Source organism: Rhinolophus hipposideros (assembly GCF_964194185.1).
Source record: "Rhinolophus hipposideros genome assembly, chromosome: 25".
Lineage (NCBI taxonomy): Eukaryota > Metazoa > Chordata > Mammalia > Chiroptera > Rhinolophidae > Rhinolophus > Rhinolophus hipposideros.
In genome coordinates this window covers 21,689,578-21,716,760 of record NC_138071.1, presented here as the reverse complement: position 1 = coordinate 21,716,760, position 27,183 = coordinate 21,689,578, and the positions used below count along the sequence as shown (strand labels likewise).

Sequence of the window (27,183 nt, the reverse complement as noted above, 5' to 3'; positions counted from 1 at the left end):
CAAACAATGCAAGAAGAGATACCCCTCCCCAAAAACCTATGTTTCCTCCGTGATAAAAGATGATCTATCCATAAAACAAGAACAGAGGCTTTAAAAGAGACTTCTCAATAACAAAAGGATATTAAAATGTTGATATTTACAGTATACTGGAAATGACATCTTTCGCAGTTATTTAAACATGATTATTAAATGTCTGGTTCCTCCTCCCCTGTCCTCCACCATTGTTTCACAAAGGACAGAACAAGCTAGATATAGCTGACGAATAAGTCCTTAGACTATTTAAATAGCCATGAATAATACACGTTTGCAAAGCTCTCATTTCAAAATGACCTGCCCCCTGAATGTTTTCCAGATGCTGTTGAAGGTGCTCTTCTCTGACTGCTTTCCACAATTTATCCTGTAGTCCCACGGCATCAGCAGACTAAGAGCAGGCGTACTGACTCAGTGTAGTAAGTGCTGGGATTGCAGTCACTCACAAGCTAAAGCCTTTAGTAACTTGGAAAGTTAAATCATTAGGACTTTCAAATATGTCCCCTTTTATTGGATTACAGAATATAAGCAGACAGTGGATGGGTAACCTTTTTCCTGTGGAGTAAGTTCTGTCTTTCCTCAGTGAAAGATCATTTCTGATTCCTAGTTTTACCTCAAGAGAGCAGAGCCATTCTAATAGTCGGTAATTACAGACTGACTCTGAGCAATCAGGGTTTGTACAGTACGTTTATCATCTTCTCCCCTGACAATCATTGATTCAGCCTAAAGACCAACGTATTTATTTCAAGAATATTGTTACTAAAGAAATTTCAGGAATGGTCAAATTCATTAGGCTATTTATTTCTTTGCAGGATTTTTAATGTCAGTATAATATTTATGGTATAATTTTTAATTTAGCTTCGTGAGAAAATTTACTAAAAGTTCAATCTAGGAGGCACGTAGGGAAAGTTGTGGTCTGTCACAGAAGTGTTATGTCTGCATATAAGATGATTAAAAATAATTTGGGGATAAATCCTCACAATTTACTTATTTTAAAATAATAATAAAGAACATGTCCCCTTTACTCATAAATAAACCTGTGTAATAGGATGAATTGAAGCTGAAAAGATGGTGAACATGTATGAATGATTGAAAATAATTCTAATCAAAAAATATTTATAGTGAACATGATTTTCTGGTGGATAAAAACAATAATAGAAAGGAAGATGCTGATAAACAGAAAAATGCAAACTAAAACAAAGAAGTACTATTTTTTACTCACTGGAATAGGCAAAATGTCTAAGTTCTGACAAGATCACGTGTTGGGAGAGATGAGGACAATTGTTTACTGGGATAGGCTCAGTGTAACTAACCACCCTGCAGTCATTTTGGAAGTATCTATTAAAATGGAAAATGAGTGGTCTACTTCCAAGACACACTAGCTTTTAGGATGTGTATAGGAAGAGATGTAATACCGGAAATCACAACATAGTGAAGAATGGGAAACATAAATGTCCATCAGTAGAGGACTGGGTGAATAAAATATTGACACGTACGAGTACAAGGGAATAGTGTAGAGCAGAAATGAATCATATCTATCAACATCAGATTCAAAATATGTCAAGTGAGAAAAGCAAGCTGCAACATGAAACCACTTACAATTTTATAAAGAAAACATTTTTCATATTTGGTTTTTGTTTTGTTTTTGTTGTGTGTGTGTATTTGTGTGTACATGAAAGTATTAAAATGAGGCTTAGAAGGCACACCCCAAGCTCAGTGGTGGGTGTCTCCAGGAATGGCCGAAAGCTGGCAGGCGGAAGGGCTTTGGCTTTACCTGGAACATTCTAACTGTTTATGTCTTTTAATAAAAAAGATTCTACGGTTATGTTTTACTTTCATAACCTTTTTACAAGTATAAACTTTGACAAAAGACAAGGGGCAAATGTATGAAAAGTTTCACAGGATGGAGGATGGTGAGCATATGAATGAATTCTACATTATGCTTTGTTGCAGTTTTTCTTAATTTCAAAATAAAGGTTATAAAGAAATACATAATCAAGAAATGTAAACATAAATAACCACCAGTAATCTACTATCGAGAGAGGATTACCATTACTATTTTTATGTATGTTATGTATCCTTTTAAAATGCATTATTTTGGTATTATACACAATGGTTTGTTGTTGGTTTTAAATACGGAATCCACTGATTTTGCCCTTTTTTAGTCACATTTTAAGCATCTTTATTTGTCAACAAATATTACGTTCTGACCCCAGCTCTCGAACCTACCAGTAACTCACTCTCTCCCTCTTTTTCATACCAACTATATTCCGTGGTTTTTTTTATATATAGTAACGTATTTGGCAATTACAGTACTTACTACGTGCCAGACGTTGTTCTGTGTACTTTATATATATGACCTCATTTAATCCTCAGCAACCCTGTGAGATGGATCCTGTTATTATCCTCATTTTACTGATAAAGAAACTAGGGTATTCAAAGGTCAGGTAACTTGTCCCCAGGCACTTAGACTCCAGCGTGCTTTCCCGTAACCTTTACACCAGGCTGCTTTTCCAACTTAGTCCTTTCAGCAACCTCTAGGGAGCCCTTAGTGTCACACACTAGTCAGATTTTCAGTTCAGTAGTTCATTCGCTCTTCGCGTCCTAGACACTGCCCTACCTCCTCTGTCCTCAAACCTCCAACATCTCTATTCCAAGAACAGTCAGCTTGCTGTTTCACTAAGAAAATTAGAGACCCCCACCACATTTACCCACCCACCTACATTCCTACCCAGTTTTCCTGCCTTATCATTAACAGTAAAAGCCAACCCTTCCAATTCTGTGCACTAGATCCCATCCTTTCCCCCTACTCTGACACCTTTTAAGTAAATCTCCCCTGCTTATCATCAGGTTTAACTGTTCCACTGGATTTTCTCCCATTTTAAAACAGTTTTCTTATAATGCACGTTTGGTACAGTGTTGACAATTGTTGAATCTAGGTGGAAGGCATATTGGTATTTATGTACTATTCTTTCAACTTTTCTCTGTGCTTAAGTTTCATAATAAAAAAGTTGAGGCCCTCCCTAATCCCACTTCCCTCTTTAGCTATCAACTCATTTCTCTTCTTTCCTTTACACTAAAACTTCTCAAGATTAGTTGCTACTCACTCTCTTGGTTTCCCTCCTTCCCTTTTTATCTTGGACCCCATTCCAATCAGTCTTGTCCCTGAAGCACTGAAATGTTTCTTAGTAAGATAGTTACCGGGTTACTACATCCATCGCTTCAATTCTCAGTCCTCAATCTGTTTGACCTATCAAAAACATGAATGAACTTGATCTTACCCTTCTTCACGAAACCCGTTCTTAATTCCTTGCTACTCAAAATGTGGTCTGATAGCATCTGTGTACCACCTCAGAGCCTTCTAGAAATGCTGTTTTAGGTACCACCCCAGATCTACTGAATTGGAGTCTACATTTTAACAAGTTCTCTAACTGGTTTCCATGCCTATTAAAATCTGAGAAATACTGCTTTAAAGTGTATTCTCCTGGTTTTCCTTCTTACTGTTTCTTATCAGCTAGTTCTTCCTCAACTCCTTCTCTAAATGTTGGACTACTCTAGGGATCTCCATTCCCTTGGTTAGAGGGAATGGAGATCATCCATCTCATCCACCTTCATGGCTTGAAATACCATTTAATCACCATTTCTATGCCGGTCTCCAGCCCAGTCATTTCCTCTGAACTCCAGACTGTCATATCCAACTGTCTGCTCAGCATGTCCCCTTGATTGTCTAATGGGCATCTTAAGGTTAATATGTCTATAACTGAGGTCCTGCTCTTTTTCCTCAAGCCTGCTCTTCATTCTTTTCACCTCGGTAGCTGGCAGCTCTGTTCTTTCAGCTGCTTAGGTCTAATGTTTTGTAGTTATCTTTGACTCCTCTCATTCTCAGGCCACACAACCAATCTTTTATCAGTTCCTGTTGGCTGTATCCTAAAGTCTGCTAGAGTCTTACAACTTCTCATCACCTATTTTGCTGTCACCCTGATTCAAACCACCATTATCTCTTGCCTGGAGTAGTGCTTACTTCTGCCCTTACTCACCTTCAGTGTACTCTCAATACAGCAGCCAGAGTGGTCCTTTTAAGACGTAAATCAGATTATGTGGCTCCCCTGCTCCTGCAATATCGGCACACTTCACTTAGAAAGAAGACAGAAGTCCTTAATAGGCTGTCCTCAATGCGCCCCACAGTCCTCCCTCCCCCTCTGCCTTTCCTGGTACCTCTCTCTACACATTTGCTGCTCTCCTCCCTCGTGCTCCCTCTCTTCCAAGCCCCCGTTTGCCTTCTTGCCATCTTCTGACACAGTAAGCTCATGCCTGCCTGGGCTTTGCTCTGCTAGTCTCCCTGCCTGCTATGTTCTTATATCATCGCTGCATGACTCTTCCCCGCCCCTCTGAGTCTTGACTCAAAATGTCCTTTGAAAAGAGGCTCTCCCTGGCCTGAAATTACAACCCCCTGCAGCTCAGCCTTTCCTGTCCCCCACCTATGGAATAGAGTCTACTTGTACCTCTGTATTTTCTGTCTGCTATATCTTCAAGACTTAGAACAGTTGTTGCTTAGCACATAGTGGGCTTTCAGTAAACGTGTTAAATAAATGAAAGGGAGAACCCATAAGTTTAAACGTTATTCTCTCCATTTTACAGGTCAGGAATCCAAAGCGTAGGGAGAGTATGTAATGTACCCAAGGTCATATGGCTAAGTAAGTGACATAGTTGGAATTCAAACCCAAATTTGTGTGCTCCAAAGTGATACGCTTTCCACTATGCCTCTCTGATTATGTCCCTTAAGTCCCCGGGGCTTTGGTTTTCCCATCAGCATAAGTGGAATTACTGCCTTTTGCTTGCTTCACAAAGAAATGTGATGTTTAAGAAACCAAATGATGTAAAAATATCCTGAAAACTTTAAAATTATATTTATGTACAAGATGGTGTTAGTAATTCTGTTTTCTTTTAGAAGTTTTATAGTGTTTGCTTTTCGTTTTAGGTCTCCAATCCACTTCAAATTGATTTTTGTGTCTGATTTGAGGTAATTAAGGGCTGAAGATTTTTTCTTTTCCCTATATGGAGATCTAGTTGTTCCAGCAATATTTGTTGAAATAACTTTCCCCCATTTAGTTACCTTGCTCTTATAAATAAATACCTTCTGATTGTACGTGTTTGGGCTTGTGAATGTTTGAAATGAGCTTTACAAGAGAATATCATGGGTTTGCTGTTCCATCAATACTATGGTATTCCATGTTTACAGTACATTCTTATTTATTCTGCTCAAGGCTGTGTTCTACTTAGAAGCTATGATGAGAGTATTTTCCAAAGGGGGGAATATGCCTTCTCTAATATAGGTCCCAGCTAGGAAACAAAGCACACAGAAATATATTCATGGACTAGAAGACTCAATATTATTAAGATGTCAGTTCTTTCCAAATTGATCTACAGATTCAATGCAATCCCAGTCAAAATCTCAGCAGGCTTTGTTGTAGAAATTGACAGGTTGATCCTAAATGTAGATAGATGTGCAATGACTAGAATTGTCCAGACGATTCTGAAAAAGAACAAAGTTGCAGGACTTATAGTGTTAGATTTCAAAAAATATGTCCTTATGTCTATGGTCAGTTCTTTTGGGGATTGTTTGTTTGTTTATATGTTGTTTGTTTGTTTTGGCTAAGTTGCCAAGGCAATTCATGGATAAAGGATAGTCCTTCCAACAAGTGTTGCTGGAAAAACTGGATATACATGTAGGATAAATACACAAATAAACCATTAACCCTTACCTGATGCAATACATCAATTATATATAACTCGAAATGGATCAAAGACCTAAGACTATAAGATGAAAATCGAAAACTTCTAGAAGAAAAATAAGAGAAAAATCTTTGTAACCTACAGATAGGTAAAGATTTCTTAGGATACAAAAAGTAAGGGTCCTAAAAGAAAGAAAATCATAGATTGGACTTCATCAAAATTCAAAACTTTTACTTTTTAAAAGACACTGTTAAGAAAATGAGAAAAGCCACAGACCTGAAGAAAATATTTGCAAGGTACATTTTCTGATAAAAGACTTGTATCTGAAGCATGTAAAGAACTCTTACAACTTACGTAGTAATAACACAAACGACCCAATGACAAAATGGGCAAGAGATAGGAGTACTTTTTTGGAGAAGATAGACGAATGGCAAATAAGCACGTGGAAACATGTCCAACATCATTAGATGTTAGGGAAAGGCAAAACTACAAGACACAACTACACATTCAGTAGAATGCTCACAATCAAAACCAACAGTGCCAAGTATTGGCAAGAATGCAGAGCAACTAGAACTCTTTCACATTGGATAAAAGTCTTCAGTGATACAAGCACTTTGGCTGTTTCTTTTACAGTTAAAATTACCATATGAACAATTCTACTTCTACCTATTTACCCAAAAGAAGTGAAAACATAAGTCAACAACAAAGACACATGTGAGTGTTTATAGGATCTTATTCATAATTGCCAAAAACCAGAACAACCCAATGTCCAGCAGGTAGGTAGATGAGTTGTGGTATCCGTACACTGTAATAATACTGCGTACGACCAGTGTGTCACTCTCAGAATCATTATGCTCGCAAAACAAGCCACATGGTTGTGTTTATAGGAAATGCTAGAAAAGGCAAAGCTAACCTTAAGTGACAGAAATCAGTATCAATGGTTGCGTGAGGGGGGCTGTTATTAATTGCAGGAACGTACAAAGAAACTGTTGGGGGTTATGGATGTTCTTTATCTTGATTGTGGTGGTTCATTACACAAGTGTATATATTTAAGACTTGTTATACTACACAGAAGAAGTGGGTGCATATTGTGTTGTATACAAGTCATACCTCAATACATTTGACTTTTTTAAAGCTAGAGAAACTGAAAAATCTTAGTAAAAATAGAATTTAGGCCACAATGGAGCACAACTGAAAAATGTGTGAACTCCACTTATTAGGGATTGTAATTATTTTAAAGTGATAAATGATTACTGACTAAGCAGAGATAGCAGAATGTCATACCTTTCACATTATGATCATGAGGGGAGTGGAGGGCATCAAAGTATTGAAGGGAAACTAATTTGAAACTCTTGGGAAGCTGTATGCACTGTCACGCATACCAGTCCAATCAGCTTCTAAATTCTCTCTAGGAGCCTGAGGGGAGATTAAGCTTGCTGCGTGAAGTCTGACGAGCTTTTTTGAAATTGTGTAGTGTTAGGTGAAAGAGGACTGAAATGCTAACATCTACATAGGCCAGTTCTTTGGTTATAGAAATAGTTGAAAATATAAGGAAATAGCAAACGTGAGGGAAAGACACTTGGGATTTTATAGGCAAATGGTGTAGCTATAGTATTTAAATTTCAGCAAGACATTTGAATGATAGCTCATGATATTCTTGAGGACGAGATCGAGAGAGATGATATGCATGGAAAATGTGACGAGGTTCATAACTGTATAATGATCATACCTAAAACTATAAGCTGCAAGGAGATTTTTGTTCTCGTTCCTCTCGTGAATATGACTAGCATCCTTACAAATAACTCAGATGACATCCTTAGCATACTGATTTTTTTAAACTGATTTTTTTGTGAAAACAAAGTTTTAATAAGCTGAAATTATAGTCCATGTCTACAAAATATGCAATATTTGAGTCCAAAAAAGAGAAGTAAACAAATGTTGGATGGGGAAAATGTTTTGTAAGAGCAATGCAAAAACAGCAACTCTCTAGGGTTGTAATTGAATATAATTTTAATGGAAGTCAGTAGAGTGACTTTGGCTGCCATAATAACCACAGTAATGGCTGATTTAATACTTTTTTTGTTTTTACCCGCCTTAAGGAAGATGAAGATAAGTTCGGTTTTTGTTTGTTTGTTTGTTTGTTTGTTTTTTGGTGGGAGGGTTGATTCACATATAAGTGAGATCATACAGTATCTTTCTCTGTCTAACTTCACTTAACAGAATGCCCTCAAGGTCCATATATATTGTCACAGATGTCAGGATTTCCCTTTTTTATGGCTGAATACTACTTGTGTGAGTGTGTGTGTGTGTGTGTGTGTGTGTCTTTTTTTTTTTTTTTAATCATTCCATGAACACTTACGTTTCCATGTCTTGGCTATTGTGAATAATGCTGCAGTGACCATGCTCTCTCTTTGAGATCCTAATTTAAATTCTTTTGGATATATATCAGAAGTGGAATTGCTGGATCATATGATAACTCTATTAATTTTTTGAGGTACCTCGATACTATTTTTCATAATGGCTGCACCTATTTATGTTCCCATCAACAGTGCACAAAGGTTCCCTTTTCTCCACATCCTCACTAACACTTGTTATTTCTTGTCTCTTTGATACTGGCCTTTATAACAGGTGTGAGGTGGTATCTCACTGTGGTTTTGATTTGCATTTCCCTGATGATTAGTGATGTTGAGCATCTTTTCATGTGCCTGTGGGCCATCTGTATGCCATCTTTGGAAAAAAACATGTCTATTTTTGTAATTGAATTGATTGGGTTTTTTGCTATTAAGTTATGTGAGTTCTTTATATTTTTTTGGATATCCCCTTACCAGATACACGATTTGCAAGTATTTCTCCCAGTTGGTAGATTGCCTTTTCATTGCGGTGGTGGTTTCCTTTGCTCTGAAAAAGATTTTTAGTTATAAGTAGTCCCCCTTTTTTATTTTTGCTTTTGGTGTCAAATTATCACCAAGACCACTATGTTTCCTTCTAGGAGTTTTATGGTTTCAAGTCTTACATTCAAGGGGAAGATGAAGAGGAGAATCTCACTCTAATTTGTGTTGATCAGATCAAATCTAGAGTATTGTATTTACTTTAGGGGCATCATATTATGCCCTAAGAAGAATGTTGAAAAGCTGAATCTTGGATAAGAGCTTGAAAGAAGTAGCGTAGAGAACAAATTTTACTAGATGATTTCCCAGCTTTAAGATTAAATGATTCTATAAGTAGACAACTTTTTCTTCAAGGAAGGAGACTCCTAAGAGAAACCAATCAAGACAATAATATTCATTTAGTTTATAGTATGGTTTTTTTCCTACTACTTTTGTGAATCTATTGTAAGGTTCTCATTAACATCTTAGAAAAGTAAGAAGGAGCAAAGTAGAGTCTATTTATTCTTGTTCCCTACCCTCAACCAGTTATGTGTGTTTTGGCATTTTCCGTTATAACTGGTTGGTACTTAGAAAATTGTTTTAGTGTCTGTACAGAATTATTTAGGGTAGTAATTACTCTGGAACATTATATTATGTGGGGAATGAGATATGACACTCATCTCATTTTTCCAGCTGGGGAATTTGAGTCCCTTTTCTTTTCAACCTTCCATTATAGAGACCTGGATTTCTGCTCTTTCACTGCTTTTGTAATAGAGATGTTACAGAAGGAGTATTATTAAATGAGATAAAAGTTAGGAAAGCCGTTTGTAATCAGTATGAGATTACACAAGGATAAGGTATTATTTCAAGTTGCAGCTATATGTAACATTGGCCTTTAATAGATTTATGCTAAACAGCTCTACCAGGGTTATATCACTAGCTCAGCAATCATATTTATATTTTGTCGATTATCTAGTAAGTCCTTTCCTAGTCAGAAATTTTCTCTCCTCAACCCTTTAGTTATATTTCTATCTACCTTATTTTTGCTACATTTCTTTGTATCAAATTTGTTGAAAAGATTGACACCATCCATCAAGAATACCTTTATCTTTCCTTCTTGTAACTTATCATGCCGCCACATTTTCACATGTACCACCCATTTATTGTTGTTTTTAATTTCACTGGAGACAGAACCTCTATTCAAAGATTAACACCTTTTCTGTGAACTAAATCCCAGCTCTCTGACAGAAGCACAGAGCTCCACCATGATCATTAATCCCCCTTCTAATGGACACAAGGTTTCCCCAGCCCCAAAAGAAAAAGCTTTTGATCGAGACCCATTTTTCTCCATCTGTTTTTACCTTTCTCTGTCAGAGCAGAACATTTGAAGCAATTAATGCTTATAACTGACATCACGTTTTCTTTCAGTGGAAGAGGGACTGTGATCTTGTAAAACAACCCAGGGCCTAAAAGTCATGACAAGAAGATAATTGCAGATTGTAGTGAATGCTATGAAGGAAATAAACAGTGTGAAGTAAGAGAGTAATTAGAGGAAAAGAGTATATATAAACAGTAATTTGAAATGAAAATTTTGTCTAAGAAAAATGTTTCAAAATCTTGGTCTCTGGGAGGGTATGGAAGTTTAAATGAAGATGTGAAAGCATAAATAACAAATTTAATTATTTGCATTTTTAACAAATTTAATTATCTGCATTAAACATTGTCCATTTTTAACAGTGTTCATTATACAACTTTGATTTTATAGTCTCAGTATAAGGCAAAACATTTCCTAATGGTTGGTCATTGTCAGATTTCAGAAGTTTCATATATCTTCATATCATATATCGTATCTGTCCTCTCCAGTATTAAATGAAGAAAAAACTTTGACTAGGACATTATATGTATCTCATTGTAATTGATTCAACAGATCTGTATTGAATACTTACCGCACGCCAGGCACTGTACTGGGTACTGGGGATAAACAGAAATAAACTAGACACAACCCTTTTCCCTCAACTCAACTAAAGCCGTTTTTAGGGATAACATCAATGGAGTTATTGTTGACTTTAAAATAGATTCAATGTGGCCATTATGGGGAAGTTTGCTACTCACTACCATGTTTCCCCGAAAATAAGACCGGGTCTTATATTAATTTTTGCTCCAAAAGACAGTAGGGCTTATGTTCAGGGGATGTCATCCTGAAAAATCATGCTAGGTCTTATTTTCCGGTTAGCTCTTATTTTCGGGCAAACACGGTAGTTTTAAGAAGGTATTTTAAGAATATATTTATACTACCTTTAAGAATGGTTTTAATTTATCAATCAAACTTTCATATTCTGGTAGTTTACCTTCTAAACAGAAAGTGAACATACATGGGAAAAAACACATGAAGCAGCTGTTAGAATAATTTCTATATAAGTGAACAGGGAAAGGTCACTTTCAGTTGAGTCAATAATGGGAAAGCTTTACTCAGGAGTTAGAATGTATGTTCAATCTTAAAGGATAGGTATGAATAGGTGAAGAATAGAATGAAAGCTGATTTGGGGGATGGGTGTAGGAGTGGACCACTGATCACAGATGGCGTTAAATATCAAGGTGTATTTAAAGGACATGGATAAATAGACTTGCCTGATTGACATGAACGGTTTGTATTGGTAAATAGTAAAAGATAAATCAAAGTCTTTTAGTAGAAAACAAGGTTTTGGCTGTACCATATTAGTCATGTGTTCCTCTAATCCGAAATTCATTTACAGTCTATTTTAATATTTCTTATGTAAAAGGATTATCACATTGTACAGTTTGCAATTGTATCATGATTCTAAATAAGTCCTTACACCGCTAAAGATGGTCTATAGCTTGTGAGGCCAGAGTATTTAGCCCTCCTCAGGTTAAAATGATGTTTTGTTTTTCAGTTACTTACACGCCAAGTCAATCATCCACAGAGACCTCAAGAGTAATAGTATCCTTCCTGAAATTTGTCTGCGAGGTTTGAAAACATCCTGACTTTTCCTTCTGCACTTTGTCTTCACGTTATGTAAAAACAGTTTCATGCTAAGTTAAATATACTGTAATGAGAAATAATAAATGGATTTGCATGAAAAGTATAGTAGAGTAAGGTACTGCAACCTGCTTTTGGTTTCTGAACAGTTGAGCATTACAAAAAAAACCTCAAATCTTCCTGGTAGTAGGGCTGTTTTTGATTACTGCTTACGTGCTGTCAACACTATAACAATGTTGTAGCTGTCTGCTAGTGGCTTTTGGCACGCTGGCCTGACCGTGTTCAGCAGTTGAGTTGTAAATGAAGGCTCTAAGTTACGTAACAATGAGGTGAGAAAAACGTAATTCTTCCTCTTCATCTGTAAACTCAGTTTCAGTTCCTGTCTGCCAAACACCTTCATTCCAGTGAAGAGCCTTTACCCCTTTCCTAGCAGTGCCATAAAGGATATTCGAGCCTCCATTATGAAAATCGAACTGGAAAGTTTCAGGGTCTCCCAGACACCTAGGAAAACATCTCACCTCATCCTACTACATTTCCAGCCCCAAAACTTTAAAAGCATGTCATACAGGCCAAATAGACATAATTATTTTTTTTAACATTAATGAAGGGGAAATATGAAGTATTATTTTAAAGAATATCATACTACAGAATTACAGAAATTAGATCTCTTACCTAAAATTTTCATAACGCTTGCCCTGATAGGAAAATGAGATCTATTGTTTTCCTTTACTTACTACACCACAGATATTTTTCTTCATGAAGACCTCACAGTAAAAATAGGTGATTTTGGTCTAGCTACAGTGAAATCTCGATGGAGTGGGTCCCATCAGTTTGAACAGTTGTCTGGATCCATTTTGTGGATGGTAAGAACTGAGGCTTTTCTTTTCATTAATTAAATTTTTGGACCCTGAGATGCTGCTAGAAAATCATTGAAGCTTTCAGCTATAGTATTGTCATAGTTCCCAGTATTCACAAAAATCAATGTTGATCTTATTTTTTATCTTTAAAAGGAACATTATGAAATCAGTTTCAGTATCTTTCAAACAGAAAATATGTATTTTGTAAACACTGTTTAAATTTTGTTTGGAATTGTCTCTTTAGAATATTTTGTGTTCAAAATGTTCGGTACACCAAGTATGCAATTTAAGCAGGTGTGATCTGCAGGCATTATTAAGGTTTTGTGACGAGAACTCCTTTTAAGGCCGGCCGTTTTACCATTTTATTTAAATCTAAATTGGAAAGTTACTTCCTTTAGACTAGAAAGAACTGTCTTAATTATGCGGCAGCTGGGAAAGACAAAAAAGGAGAGGTAGATTTTTAACACCGTCACTGCCCTGCATAGCTCTTTCTTTCTCTTTATTCGTTCTTATTTCTGCTTTGTGGAAAAGAAGAAAGAGAAGATAGGAAAGAAGGGAACTAAAACTGTGCAGGCTACAAAAAGGGCAGTCTAGGAATCATCCTCTAAATCAGTAGTTCCCAAAAGAGTCCCTATGACCCACTTACAAGTGCCCAAGGTCATCCTTGTGGGAGCTCAGATTTTTCTTCATATTCTTCAACCAGAACAACACATCACAACAGATTGAATGCAGAAGCAAATATGGGACTCTAGCTGGCTCCTGTTAAATCCAGGCGGTCAAAAAGAATTCCAGAACTATTCTTCTCACTAAACTTTCTCGTTTTTGAAAATATAGTTACTTTTCACTGAAAATATGGGATCTGTGTTAGCAACTAATGGTGGTTTTATTTAAATGAATTAATAAAAGTTTTAAGTTTCTCAGTTAAGTTTGAATGTGATAGTTATCCACAGAGATAATCCACATAAGCAAAAGCTCCGTGGGGCTCCTCAGTCATTTTAAGACTGAAAGAGTCCTGAGCCCAAAAAGTTTGAGAACTGCTCTAAGCTGAATACACGGTGTCCCAAAACTACGAGTGCAATTTTTAAACTTTAAAATACCCAAATCTGTACTTCAGGACCCTCTGCTGGAAACAGAAAGGTCGTAAGGGTCTAATACCACATTTGCCTGAATTCTTTGAACTCTGTATCATTTCCCAAGGAGGGGATTCCAAGGTAGGATTCTGAACCAGTTGAGATAAGCGTGGGTTAAATTCAGCTATGATTTCTTGTAATAATAACTGAAATTAGGGCAAGTGGCAAGGTGGGAAGGTGGATTGGACTTAGAGTTAAGAGGTCTGTATTCTAACGCTCTGCATGACTCGTACATAACCTCCAAGTCTCCATCTTTACCATTGGGGTGCATTCCTAATGCCTTTTCCGTTTATAAGATTCAGTCATTAGAGCTAGGTAAATTTTTTATTTAATATGTAGTTATAATTGTTCAATAAATAATTATAAACAAGAGGCTAATCATTGTACTCCAGATCTCAGGCACCTTTGAGGCACACACCTTGTAACAAAGATGGCTATGTATCAGAAGAAGAGGCAGGGAAAACATATTAAGTACTGAAGTTGCAAAACCTAACATAAAGAAACAGCTGATACATGTTTTAGAGTTGTGTTTATTTTAACAAGTGGGGGAGAGACGCTTAGTCAGGTCTTCAGCTTTGTCCTTTTCAAATACCTTAGTGGATTTTTGTATTTTCTTCTAATTTCTTTTTTGTTAATACGTGGGTAGATGGATTCATCCTTTATCCGCCAAGCTGAGCTTTATGATACGAGATTAGGCAGTAGTACACTCAGTTGTTGAATAAATCCTCTTCAGTAGATACTGCCTTCAGAAACAGCATGGGACATCCATAGACTAGGAAAGAAGCGTTTGGTCAGGATTAAGGTTATATAATTCTCTGAATTATTTACAATAGTCTTCGCAACCTTGCTTTATTTTTATTTTAGAGGAGAAAGAAAACTTTGTAAAAATTTTTACAAATTAAATCGCTAAATTGAGGATCAATCATGCATTTCTTGTAAATAGATGACATACAACTTTTCCTCAAGCCATCTCCCAACAAGAGTGAGGTAAAACTGAGTTTTAAAGACAGTTTCTCAACTGATTTATTACTCTGTTCCTCACAAAAATTGTGTACTGGCTTTGAAAATTATGTCTGTATCATAACCAGCCTCTCAGTATTCTGGCTTGTTCATTACATCACAGTTGTATGTGGTTTATTTTGTAGTGTATTACTAAAAGCAGTTATCAATAAAATATGACAAAAGCAAGTACAGTAGTACCTTGGTTTTCGAACGTCTCCGTTGATGAACATTCTGGTTTACGAGCACCGTAAATTCGGAAGTAAATGCTTCGGTTTTCGAACACGACTCAGAAGTCAAGCATGTCTCGTGGCTTCCGCTAAGTGCAAGATCCTGAGGCCTAGCTGTTGGCTATTTTCGAGCATTTCAGAACTCGAACGGCCTTCCGGAACGGATTACGTTCGAAACCCGAGGTACCACTGTAAATACAACCTTCTTCTTCACCCCCATCCTTGCGATCACATCAGAATCTCCTATACATCTTCCATCAGTGGTTCTCAACCTTGGTTGGACATTACAATCACCTGGGGAACTTTAAAAACTAACAATGCTTGGATCCCACCCCCAGATTGCGATGTGTTATTATTGAGCCGGATGTAGTCTGCACGTTGAGAGGGTCAAGGCGGCACAGGTGATTGTAATTTGTAGGTGAGGCTGAGTGCCATTTTGCCTGCCTTGTGAGACAGTCTCACCGGCCGTATCCTGACGAATAACCAGGAATCTTGTCCCAGGTATTTCAGCCATTTTTGCAATTCATTCTACTTGTGGTATCAATGTAATGTTTTCACAGATTTTTTTATTAATACCCTGCAATTTATTTAATTCCTTCCAAATGAAACAATACAGAAGATTCAAGGTGAAAGAACTCTTTAAAGCTAATATTTACCCAAGCATTTATTGTATTTCATGTAAGTAGTTAATAAGAAATTTCCTTATAGAACACAGTGTGTAAACATGTAACAAATGTGATTTGGTCTGTATTTTTGTCCAAGCAGCAGCCAAAAGAGTCTTTATGCCATCTTCTAAACCTACCTGCTGTCTGTTGCTTTTATTAATAGAGCATCCTTGCATGTTTATACCCCTTTTGGAGGCAGGAAAGGGATTTGAGTTTATCGGTCTTGAAATTTTACCATTATCATCTCAGGTTCCCTGAGATGAGGAGGATCATTGGTACCAATGGGACACCTGAAATTCTAAGGCAGTTGCCGTAGTGCTTGTGCTACTGCCAACATCTTAGAATCGTGGGTGTAGTGTTTCTTTGTTGAGTCGGGAATGGGAAGTGGGAACTGAGTCTTGATGAGTAAGTCAAGGGAGGAATTCAAATGGCAATGACGATATTTTGTGTAGAAAGGGTAGCTGATAAAATGATAAAACCTTAGTAGTGCATATAAAATCGCAGCTAGTACTGCCTCTTTTAGAGTTCACAGAGCATTTTTTTCTTAATCGGTTTTATTCTTGACCATTAATAAGAGAATTGATTACATATTAGATGGGTTATTGAATGATAAAAGCATTGTTCTGGGAATTATAATAGTTTGGTTTTCAGTCTTTATTCAGTTAAAGTAAAGAATAAACGAGAATATTTTTCTTTTTATGTTCTAACAGGCACCAGAAGTAATCAGAATGCAAGATAAAAACCCCTATAGCTTTCAGTCAGATGTGTATGCATTTGGGATTGTTCTGTATGAATTGATGACTGGACAGTTACCTTATTCAAACATCAACAACAGGGACCAGGTACATATTTACCATCTCTTGGGGTTTACTTACTATTTACATAAAGGTTCCAATTTATTGTAGAAAAGAAGTGTTGAGTCCTGGGTAAGTATGAGGGATAGATCTCTTGATCTTTGTCACCAGTAGTAGAAACCAATTGTATACTTTCGGTAGTAATAGCATGTGAGGCCTTTCCTTGAAATACCATTCTTAAATATGTGTTGTCATGGAGTGAGATTCCTGCTCTTCTGACTGGAAACCAGAGATACAACAATGGACGTACCTCATGTTTCTTGACCATGAGGGTGAAAAGAATGAGCTCTGCGACTACAGCATCTGGGCTCTATTACATCTTTCACTCTATCACAGGTTGTGCTACCTAAGTAGGTACTCAGCCATGAACTTATTTGTATCAGACTCTGATAAAATGATTGTTTCCCCTTTTTCTAATTTTTAAAACTAGGTAAATGGAAGAACTCTGACATCATGCTTTCCTTTTTCTATAATGAGGATTCTAGTAGGAGGGAATTTTTTTACTTCTCTCTTCCTGAGTTCCTATTCTCTGTCCCTTACCTTCCAGAACATACCAACGTTGCCTCATGCAGCTCTTTTCCTTTTCTATCCCAGCCATATGAAATTCATTTAGGCTTGTAACACTGGCCAAGAAAAATGAATTCTCTTTACTGAAAATACCTTGTATACATCAGCATTTTAAAAGTGTCTGCCTGCGCGCGTGTGTGTTAGAGAGAGACAAAAGAGTTACAGCAGTTACACTGTTAATAGTGTAGAAAACAATAGTTGACTCTATAAACTGATTAATTAATACTATTTATACTTTATGCTGTGGTTTGTCTCAGAATTGCCTGGGTAGTTTTTTAAAAATGGAGATGCTGGAGCAGATTCTGACTCAGTAGGGTGGGGTCTAAGTACCTGCATTTTTAGTAAGTTTCCCAGGTGGTTCTGATACACATCAAAGTCAAGAATCACCAATCTAAAAAAAAGAGCACAAACGTTTTTTGTGTTTCCTCATAACCTCCAACCTAATGAAATGATAGTTTTTGTGTATAAATGTGTTACTTCTTTTAAGTACTGGTTGTGTATTTTGGTCAACAGCTCCATTCTTGGTCTTTTGGATGACAGCTCTGAGTACCGTGTTTCCCCGAAAATAAGACCTAACCGGAAAATAAGCCCTACCATGATTTTTCAGGATGACATCCCCTGAACATAAGTCCTAATGCATCTTTTGGAGCAAAACTTAATAAAAGACCTGGTCTTATTTTTGGGGAAACACAATAGCTTTCTCACTAAGAACTTCACTGTCATGTGATATCAGAGAAATAATCTAAGATATCATGTCTTTGGTATATGCTTATTGAATCACCGTGTAGCCTTTATACAACAGTGGTCTTAAATCTGTGTTTTGAGAATTTTTAAAAATGGCTACATTTCTACCCAAATCAACACAAAACTAATTTTTAGTTGCTGTTTGGTCTTTCTAACTACTTTGTACCTTTAGAATGTTGAATCTTAGTTTTGCCTGTTAAAAAAAAAAAAAAATCTATGACCTGGCTTCTGATGATCTGATGTTTTAAGCCTACATGAAACTTAGATTCAGTATGGACCAAAATGCTCACTAAAAAGCACAATTGAAACATGGCACATATTGTTTTTGTGACAGATTCTAGATCAGAGATGACTAATCTGATGATGGTGGTCTGAGCAGCAAGATGGTTTCTAATTTGCAAGCTCTGTGTGTCCTGCCTTTTACAGTCTTATGAACTCAACCATACAGCGTAATACCCTGTACCATGTTTACTTTTCCTGTGCCTATTATTTTTCTAGAGGAATTACAAGGGAATTTTAATTTGGTTTTAGTTGGTTTTTCATAGAGACTACAAATAAAAATTTATGTTCATAAAAATTTATGAACTTAGATGAAACCCATTTGTCAGTGAATATACTTATTTCAATAAAACAATAAAAGTGTATTATGGAAACAGTATTACTATCTCTAAAATATGACCCCAAGCATGCCAGAGTTCTGCACTCACCACTTCTCGGCGTTGTAGGTCCTTTGTCCTCCATGAGAGTATAATAAATGACATGGCCAGGGCTTGCTCTCCATGAGACAGATAAGTGAGTGCCCCACGGAAGGGTAAGGCCTTTACTAGTTAATACTTTCTGGTAATACAGTTAGAGCCTTCTGGAGTTTGCCAGTCCAAAACCAAGTTAAGTATTTGGTAAAGAAAATGGAGATAGAAGAAGGATACCCTCTTCTGATTACCCTTCTCCTTCATTATCTTCTAGTCTGCTTCCTTCAAATGGCACATTCCATGAAACTCCCTTTTGAATCCATAGCTCTGGTCATCCTCAGTGAAGTAACTGCAGGCATTGCTTCATCCGTCCCCTTGATTTGATTTTTTTCTTTCTCTTATATTTTGATCTCTGTGGCTCTCAGATTGGACTTTTGCTTGAAAATCTAGGAATATTGTTTTTCATGGGAGATGGGAAAGCTGCTTCCGTATTACTTAATAGAAACCATTCCCCTACACTCTCATCTCCATAGTCTGAGGTGGGAGCTTTTGACTGTAAATTCAGGGCAGGACTCTGGTGAAGCATTGTGATGTCATGGCAGACCCTGACTCACAAGCTGCACAGCCTGGTCACTTTACCTCTCTGGGTTTGGGTTTTTTTTCCCAATTATAAAAATGAGAAATTGGACTAAAGAGTTCCTTGCAGTTATAAAGATCAGATTCCTTCCTAAAACAGGTCTCTTAGCTCCTTGAAGGTTGACCATACCTATGTTACTTTGCAGAATAGCATGCTGTTTACTTTTAGTTATGCAGCCGCTGAAAGTCTGAGCAATTGCTTTGTCATTTTTTTCCCTCCTTATTATTACAGTTTGCTCTCTAATTCTTCTTCCCTCTTACAGTGAAGCTTTTCTACTAAATTAAGATTAATAATATCCTCATTTAAGCTAAGTATATTAACTGTCTACACTCATGGCTTTTCTTGGAGCAGAAGAGCTGTGTGGTCTTAGAAGAAAGTAACATAATGTTTATCTGTTACTTCAAGTGTATTCCAATGATTATTGCTGTATAACAAACCACCCAAAACATAGTGGCTTAAGCAAATTCTGAATCTACAATTGGAACTGCTCTCAGTGCAAACAGAGGAAGGTTTCTCTCTATTTCACATGGTATTGGCCGGTAGATTCACTGGGTGTTAAAGGATCTACTTCCAAAATGGGTCATTCACAGCCTGCCGTGTGGTGCTAGGTGTCAGGTGCAGGCTCAGTGGTGGCCTAGGTCCACGGCCCTCGCTCCTTCTCCACATGAGTCTTCCTGGGAGGACTTCTTCACAGGAAGCTTGGACTTTATCACAGCGAGGTGGCTGGGTTAGAAGCACAAGTTTTCAAGAGACAGGAAATGATAAGTACTTGTGCTTTATCAACACGCAAATTATTTTAATAAAAAATTTTGATGCAAAGAGCTGTGGGTTATCCAGTAATACAAAGATGAATATGAAACACAGCCTATGCTCTCAGTGGAGTTTACAGTTCTGATGAGGCAGTGCAGGGGGAAGAGGATGAGCAGATGTGCTCCAGTGAAACAGAGGAGGGGATGAGGGGTGGAGGTGCCAGCGCTGTGGAGTGTGGATGAAGAATGAAAATAACCAGCCCAGAATTTCAAACCAAGCTATTGAATTTGTACTGTGTGTGCCACTTGAATCTTCTATCCATGAATTATTTCCAAGAAAGACTTTTTCTTTAAAATTAAACAATTGCAAAGAACGTAATATTTAGTGTATTAACATTTCAAAATAAAGCCATTATATCCTTCTTTTAAATGTACCAAATAAAATCTACTGATTTGATTTCTATCACCATAGTGATGGGCCATCTACCACCACTTGTTTTAAAAGATACAAAAGCTCTTCATTAATTTTTGGACGCTTTAGATAGCTCTCTTATTCCTCTTTGAACTATTTGTCGTCTACTTTCCCCACAGAAATTTTTCCTAAGGTAACATATTTTTATGCTTTAAAGTATTTTATTGATCACTCAAGTTAATCTCTGCAGCCAATATTAATGTATTTAAATTTAGAATTGAAAATTTTTTCTGTAATTCAGAATTTTTAAATTCTAAATTATGCTGTGATCAATAATTATTAATACATAACTGATGAAAATAACACGTTTTGATACATAGAACCATCAAAGGTAAAATGTTGGAAATGTGTATCTTGAACAACATGGGGCTTTTCTTTTCCTTTTTTTTTGGGGGGGGGGCTTTTCTTTTCAATTCATTCATATATTTGTGGATAAAAATGACTTGCTAGAATGAGCGAGGACTCAGCATCGATCCTTTTACTCATTTTGTTTTTAAAGAAGCACTGAGAAATATTGTTCAAATAAATAAGAAGATGAGAAAATCAGGAGTTTTGTTATAACCACATGCAGAGTTCAGTGATCCCCAAGGCCACCCTCAGGTTCAGTAATTTATTAACTCTCATAGAACTCACTGAAAGTTGTTGATACTCAGGTTTGTTACAGTAACAGGATACAAATTAAAATCAGCCAAGGAAACTGGCATGTAGGGCAGCATCCAGCAGAGTTCCACATGTGGGGGTCCCAGTTGTCCTCTCCCAGAGGAATTGTGGACGGCATTAAATTCTGGCAGCGATGGGTGGCACTGTGCACAGTTCGGGAAACTCGCTGGAGCTTTGGCAATCAGAGTAACCGGACTGAGGCACGGAGATGCGGTTGACCACCTCTGCAGCAAACCTTACTTCTCGGCCCCTCCAGATGTCAAGCTGATGCTACGCGTCAAAACCCTCTCTGTAACTCACATTGAGAGCATAGATTATCTGGCATCTGCCAAGGCCCCCAGCTAAACAAGGACACTCTTCTCAGGCAAGACATTCCAAGAGTTTAGTGATTACCTCCCAGGAGCCAAAAGCAAAGCCAGCCCTCTGTGTGAGCAAGATTAATTCTTTACCATATACCATTATCTCTCAGTTATTTGAACTCATTTCTGCACGTACCACAAATTACGTAGTAACTTGTCATTGAAAATTATTTTAATAATTAGCTGACAGTTCAATCAGTTTTACTGAAAGCAAAGACTTGAAAGCCAATTGTCTTGCAAAGGGATTTGCTACCCATGCATTAGAGCCCAGTTAGACACCAGTATTTGGAAATGTCCTTTTGGTATCCCAGGAATTTTACACCCTGTAGCGCTGTGTACCACAGTGTAATTCCATATTAGTAAAAAAAAGGTAACTTTTATAAAATGGGAGAAGGGCAGTTATGATAGGGGAGATGGGAAAGGAGCATAAGCGGTATACCTCCACTTCGATGGTACTTGGGCAGATCCGCTTAGAGTAGTTAAGCAAGGTTTATTACAGTACCAAACAGGAAATAGCATAAAGTAGGATATCAAACTGGGCTGTTCCTAAAATTCATCAGCTCTGCCCTGTAACAAGGATCTCTTACTGGCTCTCTCCACCTTAGCTTCTGGTCTGTCCCTATGGGACCTGTTGACTCTAAGATTAAAACTCCTCTCTCCTCCCCGAGCCCCAAGAATCCTAACATCTGTCTCTGCCCACTCTCAAAAGAGTCGAAAATTAGAAAATTAAGAAATTAGAAAAATTACCAATCTCTGCACCGCGCGGGAAGACAAGCCTTTGTACTTTATTAAACAGAAGATTTTAGTCCCCAGTGGTTTTGCCTTCTTCCCTCGGGAGGACACTCTGATTCTCAGATTTATATACATGCCCCATAAGCGTTCACTCAACAAGAATGTAAAATGCAGATGCCAAAACAACTGCTAAAAAGATGAACTTTTTTGGTTCCTGCTGCATATGTATAAAAGACTTAGCACGATACCCAATAAATGATTTAAGTCGGAAAGAGGCATGATCCGTCCCATCTGTGTTTAGAACATTACCCTGGGAAAATGGATTGGATAAGAAGAGATTGCAGCATCGGGAGCAATTAGAAGAACTTTACAATAGTCCAGGGGTCATGAGGATTTCAGCTTGCAGCCCATGAAGTATTGGTTCCCATTGTATATGTAGGCATCAGAATGCTAGCATCTTGTTTTTAAACTTTTTATTGAGGTGCAATGTACATTTTTTTAAAAAGTACACGTGTCATTAAGTGCACAGCTTATTGAATTTTCAATATTTATGTATTTTTCAGCTTATCTACAAGTTTTATGATTTGTCCTTTTGTTTTTTTCCCAGATCATTTTTATGGTGGGACGAGGATATCTATCTCCAGATCTCAGTAAGGTACGAAGTAACTGTCCAAAAGCCATGAAGAGATTAATGGCAGAGTGCCTGAAAAAGAAAAGAGATGAGAGACCACTCTTTCCCCAAGTAAGAAACAGCTTTATAATATCTAAAAGGACAGACTCATGTTCAGATGCAGATTGTTAAGCAGTTTTCAGAGCACGCAGTTTGTATGTCATGATTTGGATTCCATGTAATTATGTGCAGACTCCAGATAAGTAAGCACAAAGGTGATTTTATAAAGGTTGAGCAGTGGGACACCTGCAAAGTTGGGACCTCAGTATAAAATATTCAGAAAGATTTTGCTGTGTCTAGCCGTTCTCAGGCTTTTTGGTCTCAGAACCCTTTTACACACTTAAAAAGTATCGCGGACCCCCCACCCTCAAAGAGTTTTTGTTTATATAAGTAATACTATTTTAGAAATTAAAACGAAGTTTTAAAATTCTTATTTATAAATGTATTTAAACATAATAAAACCATTACATATTAAGTAATACTTTATGAAAAATAATTATATTTTCCCAAACAAAAAAATTAGTGAGAAGAATAGTATTATTGTTTTACATTGTTTACAAATCTCTGCAAAAAAAACCCAGAAAATAATAGACAACTGGATGCTCTGCTTTGCATTCATTATGTTGCAATATTTTACATCATGTAGCCTCTGAAAACTGCACTTAAAACGTTTGTAAAATAATGACAGTAAAAAGGGCAAATAATATCTTCGTGTTATAATGAAAACAGTTTTTCCACAGACTGTATTTAGAGAACTGCTGCTTTAATTCTTCTTGTTGGCACAATAGACAGGTTCCAAGCTTCCCTTTAATACTCGGTGTTTTTGAGGTGTATTTCATCTGGGGCAGAAATAAAGGCAACTGTCAGCGCTATCTGCCCTTGCTGGATTTTTGGAAATTTTCCATTACTTTTTATCTGTTCACATCATGAGGCTAAAGCCCTTCAATTAGTAGTCTAAGTACCTTAACAAGCTTAGAAAGTTCACCTCCAGTAGATTTTGTGACATAAATTCCATGTTTTATGATGTTTAAGACGCCCTTGATAGTATTCTGTAAATGGGTCTCAGTAAATCAATCAGTACAGTTCTCAAGAGGGAAGTGCTGATGCTCCTTGTTACTCAGCTGCTAATTACTGAGTTCGTCCTCTGTGAACCATGTGCCCTTGAATACTCAGTCCTAGGTGGGTTCCTTAGACAGAAGCCACTGTCACGGGAGTGAGCGAATCTTTCGTTCCCATCTAAAGAATTAAAGACACCAAGTCTTTCAGGGCCGGTGTCCAAGCAGGAACGGGCAGCACAATGGTTGCACAGGTAGATACATGTTTCACAAATTGGAATTCTAAGTTACTATTCTTTTGAGGAAGAGTTGTTGTTGTTGTTTTGAACCCACAAAATCACTGTTTTAAGACGATCAAAGTCAAAGACCGTTATTTTTGAACAATGTCAGCAGGACTGGCCCCACATTCTTTTCACATCCCGGGTGCTAGGATTGCCCATTTAACACAATTGGTGCACATTAATAATGCAAATTATCTCCTTAGGCCCATTTTTGAAATGGTATTCAATGGGACAGCTCATATTCCTCATGTAAATACCATTTCATTCTTCTCATGGTATTAGAAAATGAAATGCATACGTGAATTTTCCAGATTATCGAAGGCTTACCCCTTTTAAGTATTACTTTAAAATTTTCATTACAGGATCTCTTTTCACGCTACACACAAATATAAATTTCACATGGCTAAAGACTTATATGTAACAAACAAAACTATTAAAAATGAAATCATTTTTATAACCTTGAGGTAGGAAAGGCTTTCCTAAGCAAGAGACAAAATCCAGAAGTTACAAAGGAAAAGATTAGCAGGTATGACTACAATAAAGTCTTTAAACTTGTATATGATAATAATAATATCGAAAGGTAAACACAGAGAAAAATAATTATAGCATGTATAACAAAGAGTAAATATTTGTATTATGCAAAGGACTTCTACAAATTCATCAGTAGAAGATAATAGGAAATGAGTAAAAGCTATGATATAAAAAGATATAAAAAGATATCTTTTAGATAAAAGATATCTAAAGGAAAAGATATCTTTTCCTTTTTATAATAGGAAAAGATATATATCCTATTATAAGAATATAATAGAATATTATAAAAGATATAATATCTTTTTTAAAGATATTATAAAAAGATATAATATAAAATATATTATAAAAGATGTAATATCTTTTAAAAGATATCATAAAAGATATAATAAGGAAGGGTATTATTTTACCCTTCATATCTCGAGGGTAAAAGATATGAACTGGCAATTCACAAAAGAAATTCCAGTGATGAATGAACTTAGGAGAAGATGTTAAGAGTTCAGTGACAATCAGTAAAATGCAGTCACACAGTAGTGAAATACTTTTTATTTTGCCTCTCAGATTGGTAGTAGGCAACATTGGAAACAATGTTGGGGAGTAAGGAAGAGCCTTCCTTTCAAATTGTTTAAGTGTTGGTGGAGTGTAAATTGGTTTGGCCTTTTGACAGGACTCGGTGGAATCCATAAACTTAAAATGACAAATACCACCCCTAAAAATCTGTACTGCAGTGCCTGTCTCCACAAATATTCAGATATATACAGAATGTGTACTGCAATAGGAAAAGCTAAAGACGTGAAGATCAAGATAGCTCTCTAGAGATGGCATGGATATCAGTAAGGAAAAAAGTAAGGCAGAAAAATATGTCTATGATGCCACTTTAAACGGTGGTGAGCGTGAGGATGGGCTCTGTTTTCATATGTGCATGTTTATGCATAGGAAAGGTCCAGAAGAAAGTGTAGACTCTTTAACAGTGGTTACCTCTGGAAGGTAGGACTTACACTTTTCTGTATTATTTGAATTTTTATTTGTGTGTTATGCTTATAATTTTATTAAAAAGTTTTGTAACATTGCTTACTTCTTTGCCTTCTTATACTAATTATACAGATTGTAGTATAACTTTTGAAAGTTTGGATAGCTCAGAAAAATAACCATGGTAATAATAATGGCCGCTGACATTTTTCTTGAGTCTTTACTATGCGCAAGACCTTGAGCCACGCCCTCAATACATACGGCTCATGATCACGAACGTGCATTATCATATGTTCGCCTTCAAGAGTCATAACCTGTTCCTTTGTACCTTAAAATGCACTGAATTTCTACATTTTGCTTATTGGTGTCTTTTTGTAGAGCTTTCCTGTCTTCTCCATTCCTCTTGGGTTGTCACCTGTCACTTGTTGCTTTTGTGCCACCATCAGTCTGGGTCTTTGGGGCCCTGCTTTTAATGACGTGTGTGCAGAACATTTCCCCTTACTAAGTTGCTTTAAAGAATGAGTTGCTCTGATGGTTCTTTTTATGAAGTCATATAGTGCTTTACTTATTCCGGCTCCCCTCGTCTTCCCAAAAGGGACTTGTGGTCCATGAGGAACAGGCAGGTCATTGGTTTTAAAATTTTTTATTTATTGTTCCAAGGCTGACAAATGATCTCAAGGGTAAAGAAAAGCTAACCATGGGTTATTTTCCCCATTCAGTTTCCAGAGATTACAGCTGTAGGACTTGGGTAATTTTCGTTTTAAGGCAAAAATATCAGTTTCTTAAGTATTTTTCTAGGCACTTAGGATAATACTGAAAACAGTGTAAGATTTCAGGTGGTTTTTTTTCCTGTAAAGTATGATGGAGCTCTTAAAGATTACTACCACGTAGATTTTCATTCTTCTTTCTTTTTTTGCCTTTTTCAGATTCTCGCCTCTATTGAGCTACTGGCCCGCTCATTGCCAAAAATTCACCGCAGTGCATCAGAACCCTCCTTGAATCGGGCTGGCTTCCAAACCGAGGACTTTAGTCTATATGCTTGTGCGTCTCCAAAAACGCCCATCCAGGCAGGGGGCTATGGTGCGTTTCCTGTCCATTGAAACAAGTTAAACGAGTGAGAGAGAGTGAGAGAGCGAGAGCATAGGAGGGTAGGGACAGAGGAAAATGAACACGTTGGCTCCGGTATTTGTTAAATTCAATAGGCTATTTTTTTTTTAAGGTGAACCAAAGAACACTTATATTTCTATAGACTGGATATAGTTTTTAACCGATCTAAAATTCATACTTAGCATTGGATTTTCGACATCCAAGGGTTTTTGAAATGCACAGACATTGCTAAAAGTTTGCAGTGCCTCTTCCCGATGTTTTACTTCCTCTTCCAAGTTTGTTTTGTTTACTTGGTTATTCTAATTATTAAACTGCAATTAAACTTTTCCCATGCACCTTTTGTCATTAGCTGTCACACGTCCAGTAGGGTCTGCCCTTTGTGGGCAGGTGGAAGGTTGACCGGAGGTCAGGCAAGCCAAACATCCCATCTAGGAAGTCACTGAAACAGAATAAGCTTATTTTTATCCTTAGTATTTTTTCTACAACAATTTCTTTTTATTACAGTTTGCAAAGTATGAATGTCCTTTACTCCCTTAAGGCAATAAATTTCTTGTATAAATTGTGTGTGCAGGTAACCAAATCAGTTGCTGAGCACTGGCCT

General features: G+C 36.9%; 1 protein-coding gene across 7 annotated transcripts in view; it reads left to right on the top strand.

Moving 5' to 3' along the window:
* The window catches only part of BRAF (B-Raf proto-oncogene, serine/threonine kinase), a 119,381-nt gene that overhangs the window by 83,084 nt on the left and 9,114 nt on the right, over positions 1–27,183 (top strand). For all 7 annotated transcript variants that reach the window (XM_081038632.1, XM_081038636.1, XM_081038635.1 and 4 more), the window contains 5 exons: positions 11,543–11,589; positions 12,373–12,491; positions 16,220–16,351; positions 22,580–22,714; positions 26,402–26,555. In XM_081038632.1, the coding sequence (XP_080894758.1) occupies positions 11,543–11,589; positions 12,373–12,491; positions 16,220–16,351; positions 22,580–22,714; positions 26,402–26,555 (587 nt within the window). The remainder of the gene's footprint in view (positions 1–11,542; positions 11,590–12,372; positions 12,492–16,219; positions 16,352–22,579; positions 22,715–26,401; positions 26,556–27,183) is intronic.